The sequence below is a fragment of the Eucyclogobius newberryi genome, unplaced genomic scaffold, assembly GCF_026437365.1.
Source record: "Eucyclogobius newberryi isolate DKJ021-1_F unplaced genomic scaffold, fEucNew1.0.hap1 SCAF_3, whole genome shotgun sequence".
NCBI classification, from domain to species: domain Eukaryota; kingdom Metazoa; phylum Chordata; class Actinopteri; order Gobiiformes; family Gobiidae; genus Eucyclogobius; species Eucyclogobius newberryi.
This window is the reverse complement of record NW_027315945.1, coordinates 39586171-39597128: the sequence shown is the minus strand read 5'-3', so window position 1 is coordinate 39597128 and position 10958 is coordinate 39586171. Positions and strand designations below refer to the sequence as shown.

Here is a 10958-nt window from a genome sequence, read left to right as displayed (position 1 = left end):
ACCTGGAGAGGATAAGGACCCCCCACCCACCTGGAGAGAACAAGGACCCTCCACCCACCTGGAGAGGACAAGGACCCCCCACTCACCTGGAGAGAACAAGGACCCCCCACTCACCTGGAGAGGACAAGGACCCCCCACCCACCTGGAGAGGACAAGGACCCCCCACCCACCTGGAGAGGACAAGGACCCCCCACCCACCTGGAGAGGATAAGGACCCCCCACCCACCTGGAGAGAACAAGGACCCCCCACCCACCTGGAGAGGATAAGGACCCCCCACTCACCTGGAGAGGACAAGGACCCCCCACTCACCTGGAGAGGATAAGGACCCCCCACCCACCTGGAGAGAACAAGGACCCCCCACCCACCTGGAGAGGATAAGGACCCCCCACTCACCTGGAGAGGATAAGGACCCCCCACCCACCTGGAGAGAACAAGGACTCGAGGCGACGGAGCTTTTTCTGGAACATTCGTCATTGAACTTTAGAACCGCACCGTCTCTTAACACGTTTGAATCGTTATTGAAGACCCATGTTTTGACCTTCAATAACTCAGAGTTGCACTTTGGGTAAAAACTGCTCTTGTTTTTATTCAGTCGTTTGTACTCGTGCTCATTCTTGTTTCTTATGTTGTAATTAATTATTTTATGCATTGTATGTGGAGCACTTTGTCCTTGACCTTTACAATATCTTTAACTTACAATACTTTACAATTGTTAACACGCATCAATTTGTTGCCTTCATTCATTACAAAATGAGATATATATATATATATATATAATACAAATTACACAAAGAGCAGACTTTCTTTTTTTAATATAAAAGATATATAATAATATTATAATATAATATTATATGATTGACAAAGCCTTTTTGAAGGTAACTCTCTGAATGTGGGTTACTTTTCATTCATAAATGAAATTCGTTTCTTTCAAACTAAATGTTGTGATCTGGAGGAATGACCTTAGAGTCTAAGGTCTAAGACTTTTGGACAAATCTCTAACATTCACTGAAAAGAATGACGCAAAGTTACTTTCGTTTTAGTCACTGCGTCACTGTAATGTATTGCGCAATCGCGTATTATGTCCCTACTGCGGTCCGTACCTACTTCCGGAGTTCCCGCACATGTAATAAAGTCTGAAGACCCGGCTCGGCTAAACATACAATACAAGTATATTACAGTCACGTGCGTCATGAATGAGTGTCTACAGAGCCGCGGAACTGCCATGCGATTTTGTGCCGCGGCTCCGGAAACAGCTGGACTCTGCAGCCAATGAGTAAAGGCCTTAAATATTAGCAAAGCATGCGCGTTTTGGTCAAATTTGCGCAAAATAAATATTAGTATTTCTTAGTATTAGAAATAATACGTCCGCAAACGGATTCCTCTGGACTTTAGAGACTAACTCACCGGTCAGAAGGAGGAAAAGCTTAGTCATGCTCCAGGAGCGGTGTCTGGACATGTCCCTCATGGACATGTCTCACTGTAGCTGCCAAACGAAGACGTAACGCTGAGAAAGAGAGCGCCAAGAAGACAAGCGCGTGAATAAAACAGTTTGTGCAGAAGACGCGCTGTTCAATGACTCTTTCTTCTCCTCTTCTCTTCTCTTCTTCTGTTGCGCGCGTGAATTGATGATCAGTGCCATCAGTGCCATCTAGTGTCATGGCTCTTGACTTCGTGCTCACGTCCTCATTGGCGCAATCATGGGACAAAATGTGGCTTTCTTTCATCTTTGACTCTCACTATGAAAACACTCTCCACCTGGGCACTGTTGTACGTAACACGATGACGTAATGACGTCAGCATGGCTGCACACGGCGCGAGGGCAGCCCACGTGGTGCGGCTCGCGCCGTGTGCAGCTCTATATAAAGAGCCGGAGGAGAACGAGAGCCAAGTGTTGGCGTCTTCTGCCCATACGCGACAATACACCATGTTTGTTTTGATCTTCTTAAGTAAGTTTGAACCCAGTCTCACCTTGATGACGTCACGGAGCTTTTGCGTAATTTGTGCCTGGTGTTTCCCCCCCCCAGTGGCGTGCGTCCGCGCGGAGGATTCTGGGGCCGTGCTGCTCGTGACCGCTGCGGCCGACGTGAACGCGACGCTGAACTGCACCGCGGTGGTGAAGCCCCGGGTCCGGTACCACGCGGTCCGGTGGTACAAGGTGCGACGAACGCGACGAGCAAATGTTTTAGTGCAAGAACCAATTAGTGTCTGCTGCAGAGCCTAAAGAAACAACTAACAGAACAAACAGAACAAAGTCTTTATCTCTTTCTCTCGTGACGCAGCAAAGTTCTTAAGCGACGCCACATTTTCTATTTAATTTGTTTTTACAAAATCACAACCGAAACAGATTAAACAATGTTAATTTAAACAGAATCTAGAGTTTGCTGAAGCTTTTAGATTCACTTCCTCTTTCGACTTTGGCCTTTTTGAGTTTACAATTTGCATGTCATTCCCTTGTTGTTGTCATTTTATTCTTATTATCTATTTTTCTTGATACGCGTTTCATGTGCGTATTTATTAAAAGTTAATTTTAACCGAACGTGTTTTCCAGAGTGGCAGTAAAACTGATGAATAATTAAGAATTCCCAAGTGTAAAATGTCTAAAAGATGCAAAATATGGCGCTCGAGATGGACAAATTCAGCTTTTCTACGTTCAACTCATTTAACACAGAATAATTCATATTTAGTTCCGATGATTCAAACGTAAACATCGGACAATTACATCTGAAAATTTAAACTAAAGAGTTTCAAACATTTTCTTTTCTTTATTTTATCTTAATTGGACAGTGCATATTAATCAATGCGTCAGCAACAAACGTTAGTTCATAAAAACATTAAACATTCACACAAAAGACCTGACATTGAACTTTAAAATTTAAACTTGAACCCTGAAAATACAGATTATTTACAGTAAACGCCAAATGTTTAGTCCTGACTCTGGCACCAGCAGGAGGCCGGTCCATGTTTAGTCCTGACTCTGGCACCAGCAGGAGGCCGGTCCATGTTTAGTCCTGACTCTGGCACCAGCAGGAGGCCGGTCCATGTTTAGTCCTGACTCTAGCACCAGCAGGAGGCCGGTCCATGTTTAGTCCTGACTCTGGCACCAGCAGGAGGCCGGTCCATGTTTAGTCCTGACTCTGGCACCAGCAGGAGGCCGGTCCATGTTTAGTCCTGACTCTGGCACCAGCAGGAGGCTGGTCCATGTTTAGTCCTGACTCTGGCACCAGCAGGAGGCCGGCCCATGTTTAGTCCTGACTCTGGCACCAGCAGGAGGCCGGTCCATGTTTAGTCCCGACTCTGGCACCAGCAGGAGGCCGGTCCATGTTTAGTCCTGACTCTGGCACCAGCAGGAGGCTCGACCTCCCGGTGGTTACTTGTTTGTTCCTTGTTCCGCATCGTTTCTGGTCAGATCTGTTTATTCAAGATTAACCAGAAAATAACGTCTCTTTGACTGGAGGAAGTAAAGTCACTGGAGCGACGGTAAAGAGGAGGAGTTAGAGGAGTATTTCCTGTAGTAGCTGTGTAATTGTGTAACTTTGTACGTGGCTAAAGGGCGGGGCTCAACTGGTGCGTCTCTTTGATCATTCAAATAAGGAAAGCGTCGTTCAAAGTGCAGCGTTCACGTCCAAATAAGGAGCAGGGGCGGGACAAGTCTCAAGTCTAAAGTAGATGGTGGTAAATGCCACTCTGCAGTTTGGCCGCCATTAAAAGCAACAACAACAACAACAACAACAAGGAACAGAGACAGAGACAGAATGTGGAAGGGATGATTTCAGTTCCTGAGCGTCAGGGTGGAAGTACTTTGTCATGAAGTATAAATACTGCGTGAGAACATGTGCTAATAATAAAGCACAATGTGTTCAGTGAATCGCATTGTGTTTCAAACAGCTGCAGCTGCTTTAGCAACAAGAAGTGACCCCCCGAGTCTGGAGGCCCCCCCCGAGTCTGGAGGCCCCCCCGAGTCTGGAGGCCCCCCCCGAGTCTGGAGGCCCCCCCGAGTCTGGAGGCCCCCCCGAGTCTGGAGGCCCCCCCCCCCCCCGAGTCTGGAGGCCCCCCCCCCCCCGAGTCTGGAGGCCCCCCCCCCCCGAGTCTGGAGGCCCCCCCGAGTCTGGAGGCCCCCCCGAGTCTGGAGGCCCCCCCGAGTCTTGGCCTCTCACTTACCTTAACTGTATCTGGGCCTCTAAACTCCTGTTGGTCACACCGAGTGGATACCTGTGGACGTCTGGCAGGGGAACACGTCTGGGCCGGGATCGGGTTGGGGCCGGGGCCAGGGCCAGGTTTGGACTAAATGGGACCCGTGCGTTGAGATTAGTGGAAATGATCTGAACCGACTCATGTGATTGTTGTGATCCAGTCCACGGTTTTAAGAGGCTGTTGTAGACTGAGGGGAAGTTGTATCTCAGACCATTCAAGGAGGAGCTCTGTGATTGGCTGACAGTGTTCTCGCTGAGCGCTTTTTGCATGGCGGGCCGCCATGCTGCCGCGGGCCAGGTATTAAGATAACCGTGCGCACGCCGCGGGCATTTTAGGGTGCTGCTGCGTTCAGGTGCCGCGGGCGAGGAGCGCCGCTCCGTGGGCGCTCGCACGGTACCAAAAGTATGGAAAGCCATTATTGATCGAACTAAATCTTTTACTCGGAGAAGAAAGACAACGTTAAAAGAAATAGGAAGTTTTAGACCATCCATATCTAAAACCCTTTAAAACCCTTTAACCCTGGTGGAATACAGGGGAGAAACGACAAAGTGGACCAGGCTTCCAGTCCACACACTGGACTGTCCACACACTGGACTGTCCACACACTGGACTGTCCACACACTGGACTGTCCACACACTGGACTGTCCACACACTGGACTGTCCACACACTGGACTGTCCACACACTGGACAGTCCACACACTGGACAGCACACACACTGGACAGCACACACACTGGACTGTCCACACACTGGACTGTCCACACACTGGACTGTCCACACACTGGACAGTCCACACACTGGACAGTCCACACACTGGACAGTCCACACACTGGACTGTCCACACACTGGACAGCACACACACTGGACTGTCCACACACTGGACTGTCCACACACTGGACAGTCCACACACTGGACTGTCCACACACTGGACTGTCCACACACTGGACTGTCCACACACTGGACTGTCCCCACACTGGACTGTCCACACACTGGACTGTCCACACACTGGACAGTCCACACTGGACTGTCCACACACTGGACTGTCCACACACTGGACAGCACACACACTGGACTGTCCACACACTGGACTGTCCACACACTGGACAGCCCACACACTGGACAGTCCACACACTGGACTGTCCACACACTGGACTGTCCACACACTGGACAGTCCACACACTGGACTGTCCACACACTGGACTGTCCACACACTGGACAGTCCACACACTGGACAGCCCACACACTGGACTGTCCACACACTGGACTGTCCACACACTGGACTGTCCACACACTGGACTGTCCACACACTGGACTGTCCACACACTGGACAGTCCACACTGGACTGTCCACACACTGGACTGTCCACACACTGGACAGCCCACACACTGGACTGTCCAGTGTGTGGACAGTCCACACACTGGACTGTCCACACACTGGACTGTCCACACACTGGACTGTCCACACACTGGACAGCACACACACTGGACAGTCCACACACTGGACAGTCCACACACTGGACAGTCCACCACTCTGAGCGCTCTGCCCGTCTCCTCCGTCCAACCTGCCTTTCATTAAGGACCCTAGTCACACATTAACCAGCTGCCCCTAAGTGGACAGGTCACTGGTCCAGGTCACATACAGGACAGCTGGCCAACACTTTGAATACATTTCAGTACTTTACATTGTTGACATAGTCTATGTCAACAATGTAAAGTGCTGAAATGTATTCATAGTGTAGGCCATACCAACCGTCTGTCATAGACGGTTGGTAGTGAAGCTAACAAGTAAATTAAACCTGTCGTAGCGAAGCGAGTACAATTTTTCCATCTGTTTTCGTCCATGAGAAACTGCTCCGTCTGCAAACAGCTCACACACTTAGAATCACTTCTTAGACTTTTAAGCAAACTAAATGTCAAGCATAATATACATGATACATTAGCAAGATAAAATATATCAATCCAACAATTATGATCACACTCTGCCACTTAGGAGCTCCATCTGGTGTAAATTACGGCGCTCGTTTACGGCGCACAGCATTAAAAGCGCCGCTTTATTTTGTAAAATAAAGAAAAATACGCCGCGATACGCCGCTCCTAAGTGGTGGAGTGTGATCATATTGGCTTTCCATATCGAGCGCCGTGGGCGGCGCAAATATTTCAAGTACTTTTGGCTAGCGCCGCCTACAGCGGTGTCCCACCGCCATCCTCAAACATCAGCCGTCACAGGCCTGGTCTCCATGGAGCTCTGTGATTGGCCGATGTCTCCATGGAGCTCTGTGATTGGCTGATGTCTCCATGGAGCTCTGTGATTGGCCGATGTCTCCATGGAGCTCTGTGATTGGCTGATGTCTCCATGGAGCTCTGTGATTGGCTGATGTCTGGCCCTCTCTAAAGCGTGTGCTCTGCAGGAGAGCGTGGAGCCTCGTCTCACAGGCCTGGTCTCCATGGCGATGCCCGCTGGCACCATGAGGTGGTACGTGGGCGCGGACACTGGGGTCTCTCTGGAGGAGGACACACTGAGCCTGAAGCTGCCCACAGTGAACTGCTCTGACCAAGGAGTTTACCTGTGTTACCTGGCTGCACCTGTCGGGGAGCAGAACCGAGAGGGACGAGTGCGGCTCAGAGTCACAGGTAAAGAGCCAACACAGACGGGCAGAATGTGGGTAGAATACGGGTAGAATGTGGGTATAATACGGGTAGAATGTGGGTATAATACGGGCAGAATGTGGGTAGAATACGGGTAGAATGTGGGTAGAATACGGGCAGAATGTGGGTAGAATACGGGCAGAATGTGGGTATAATACGGGTAGAATGTGGGGATAATACGGGCAGAATGTGGGTAGAATACGGGTAGAATGTGGGTAGAATACGGGTAGAATGTGGGGATAATACGGGTAGAATGTGGGTATAATACGGGTAGAATGTGGGGATAATACGGGTAGAATGTGGGTATAATACGGGCAGAATGTGGGTATAATACGGGTAGAATGTGGGCAGAATACGGGCAGAATGTGGGTATAATACGGGTAGAATGTGGGTAGAATACGGGTAGAATGTGGGGATAATACGGGTAGAATGTGGGTATAATACGGGCAGAATGTGGGTATAATACGGGTAGAATGTGGGTAGAATGTGGGTATAATACGGGCAGAATGTGGGTATAATACGGGTAGAATGTGGGTAGAATACGGGTAGAATGTGGGGATAATACGGGTAGAATGTGGGTATAATACGGGCAGAATGTGGGTAAAATACGGGTAGAATGTGGGTAGAATGTGGGCAGAATGTGGTTCATTAATATTCTGTATCTCAAATATAGTACAGTATAAAACTCCAGGAGGGTTTGTTTGCTGTGGGATTCATCTGAATTACAGTGATAAACTCTTGAGTAACGCTGGAGTCAACATTGTCCCGCCCACAGTTTCAACACGTCTTGTAGTTTCACAATGAAATGCCTCAAAAACCCACTTTTCGTTGGAGTTATTGGTCAAATATTCATTTCAAATATGAAAAAAGTCTGTGACGTTACATTGTTCCGTTTATGAATAACATGGCGGGACTTTCCCAAAGAGAACCAGGTTATTTTACAACTTCTTTGTTTTCTGTTCTCTTTTATTTGATATTTTAGCCCGTAGGCTTTATCAGACAGAGGACAGGGTGAGATGGGGATGAGAGCGGGGAAGACATGCAGCAAATCAGGATTCAAACTCACAACTCCTGGTTAAAGGAAGCTTGTGGTTTGGACGTCCGGCTCATGTGATTAAAGTTTGTGCTCGAGGATCGTCACATGTGCCACGCCCGTTTCCTCCAGACTTCAGTGTGATTCAAGTTTCACTAATGTGTTAAATGTGAGCTAATGTTTTCAGGAAATAAAGGTTCAGTTTAGTTCAAGTTTAAACCAGATCTGAGACTGTGGGCGTTTAAATTAGGTCTAGACCAGGTCTAAATAAAAGTGTTGAATCATCTTGTTGGTTTTTGGTTTTGTCCGGAAAGTTTCACAGCTGCTTTAGTCACAGGCGTTTCATGGATTTAAGGATGTGTTTTGCTGACGCATTTGTCTCTGGGTTTAAGCCGTTTGCGTCTCTGGGTTGAAGCCGTTTGTCTCTCTGGGTTTAAGCCGTTTGCGTCTCTGGGTTGAAACCGTTTGCGTCTCTGGGCTTAAGCCGTTTGCGTCTCTGGGTTGAAGCCGTTTGCGTCTCTGGGCTTAAGCCGTTTGCGTTTCTGGGCTTAAGCCGTTTGCGTCTCTGGGTTGAAGCCGTTTGCGTCTCTGGGTTTAAGCCGTTTGCGTCTCTGGGTTGAAGCCGTTTGCATCTCTGGGTTGAAGCCGTTTGCGTCTCTGGGTTGAAGCCGTTTGCGTCTCTGGGTTGAAGCCGTTTGCGTCTCTGGGTTGAAGCCGTTTGCGTCTCTGGGTTTAAGCCGTTTGCGTCTCTGGGTTGAAGCCGTTTGCGTCTCTGGGTTTAAGCCGTTTGCGTCTCTGGGTTGAAGCCGTTTGCGTCTCTGGGTTTAAGCCGTTTGCGTCTGGTTCCAGGCTGTCCCACAGAGAAACCCTCCGAGCCGGAGAACCGCCTGGAGGACGCACACGTTGTGAGGGCCGCGCTGAGGTCGACGCCCACTCTGGGATTCCTGGCCGGTTGTGGAGCTATTGGAATGATGGCGGCGTTCATCGTGTTCTTCCTCTTCCTCCTGAGCTACGTGAGTTCTGCTGCTCGTCCTCGTCACAAACACTGAGCGCTTTTGTTCTGGACGTTTCCTTTGTCACAGTCGTGTCTTTTGTCCTCAGACTGAAATATTTAAGCTGTTCCACCAAATAAACCCCCAACAAAACAACTCACAGAACTAAACCTGTAACTAAACCTGTAACTAAACCTGTAACTAAACTAAACCTGTAACTAAACCTGTAACTAAACCTGTAACTAAACCTGTAACTAAACTAAACCTGTAACTAAACCTGTAACTAAACCTGTAACTAAACTAAACCCGTAACTAAACCTGTAACTAAACTAAACCTCTAACTAAACCTGTAACTAAACCTGTAACTAAACCTGTAACTAAACCTGTAACTAAACCTGTAACTAAACCTGTAACTAAACTAAACCTGTAACTAAACCTGTAACTAAACCTGTAACTAAACTAAACCCGTAACTAAACCTGTAACTAAACCTGTAACTAAACCTGTAACTAAACCTGTAACTAAACCTGTAACTAAACCTGTAACTAAACCTGTAACTAAACCTGTAACTAAACCTGTAACTAAACTAAACCTGTAACTAAACCTGTAACTAAACCTGTAACTAAACTAAACCCGTAACTAAACCTGTAACTAAACTAAACCTCTAACTAAACCTGTAACTAAACCTGTAACTAAACCTGTAACTAAACCTGTAACTAAACCTGTAACTAAACCCGTAACTAAACCCGTAACTAAACCCGTAACTAAACCCGTAACTAAACCCGTAACTAAACCCGTAACTAAACTAAACTAAACTGTGTCTTTGTGTCAGAATCAGTTTAAACTTTGAACCTTGAGAATCCAAATATAATAAAAACTGGTTTGTCTGATTTTTAAAACATTTAAAATCGTCTGGTTCCAAAACGACAAATAAAATGAGCCTAAAGTTCAGACTTTAAGGGCTTTTTTAGGACCTTCTTTTATGACATGTCGACTTTAATCGTTGGGTCGATTAATCGGTGCATAATCGATCTGCAGCGTGTTCTGAGTCTGACCGTGTCCCGCCTTGTGCTCGTCCTCAGAGGGGCCTGAAGGGGGCGCTGTGGACACAGACCAAAGCCCCGGGAAAGCAGCTGCACCAGAACCAGAACCAGAACCCGCCGGAAAAACACAACTTGCTCTGGATCTCTGCTTTGGACTCGCCGCCAAAAAGACCGGGAATGAGCGCGGCCTGAGCGCGGGCCTGAGCGCGGGCCTGAGCGCGGGCCTAAGCGCGGGCCTGAGCGCGGGCCTGAGCGCGGGCCTGAGCGCGGGCTTGAGCGCGGGCCTGAGCGCGGGGCTGAGCGCGGGGCTGAGCGTGGGCCTGAGCGCGGGGCTGAGCGCGGGCTTGAGCGCGGGCTTGAGCGTGGGGCTGAGCGCCGGCCTGAGCGCGGGCCTGAGCGCGGGCTTGAGCGCGGGCTTGAGCGCGGGCCTGAGCGCGGGGCTGAGCGTGGGCCTGAGCGTGGGCCTGAGCGCGGGGCTGAGTGCGGGGCTGAGCGCGGGGCTGAGCGCGGGGCTGAGCGCGGGGCTGAGCGCGGGGCTGAGCGCGGGCTTGAGCGCGGGTTTGAGCGCGGGCCTGAGCGCGGGCTTGAGCGCGGGCTTGAGCGCGGGCCTGAGCGCGGGGCTGAGCGCGGGGCTGAGCGCGGGGCTGAGCGCGGGGCTGAGCGCGGGGCTGAGCGCGGGCCTGAGCGCGGTGTGTTGAGTTGACGGCTGCTGAACTCACTTTGCTTTTACGACCTTTGAACTCTCCCAGAAGCAGCTGAACGACCTTCACAGAAACGACCCGACAACAAAAGGCTTTAACTCTTTATTCATCCGAGAAAAACAAAAGTTGTGGCAGTTCCAGACGAGCAAATACCAGGTTTATGTTTATGTCCACGCTCAGTTTGGGCTCTGGAACCATCTCCTGGAGGGGCCGGTGTGGGTGGGGCCGGTGTGGGCGGGGCCGGTGTGGGCGGGGCCGGTGTGGGAGGGGCCGGTGTGGGCGGGGCCGGTGTGGGAGGGGCCGGTGTGGGTGGGGCCAGTGTGGGTGGAGCTGGTGTGGGCTTATAGCCCCTCA

The 10958-nt window shown here is 49.8% G+C and overlaps 1 protein-coding gene across 1 annotated transcript; it reads left to right on the top strand.

Annotated features, from left to right (window-relative positions):
* The first annotated feature begins 1799 nt into the window (after nucleotides 1-1799).
* On the top strand, nucleotides 1800-10196 carry LOC140374612 (uncharacterized). The gene is made up of 5 exons (XM_072461541.1): nucleotides 1800-1947; nucleotides 2026-2156; nucleotides 6600-6822; nucleotides 8720-8883; nucleotides 9943-10196. The coding sequence occupies exons 1-5, from the start codon at nucleotides 1800-1802 to the stop codon at nucleotides 10093-10095; spliced, it is 819 nt and encodes a 272-aa protein (XP_072317642.1). The 3' UTR covers nucleotides 10096-10196.
* The last annotated feature ends 762 nt before the right edge of the window (nucleotides 10197-10958 follow it).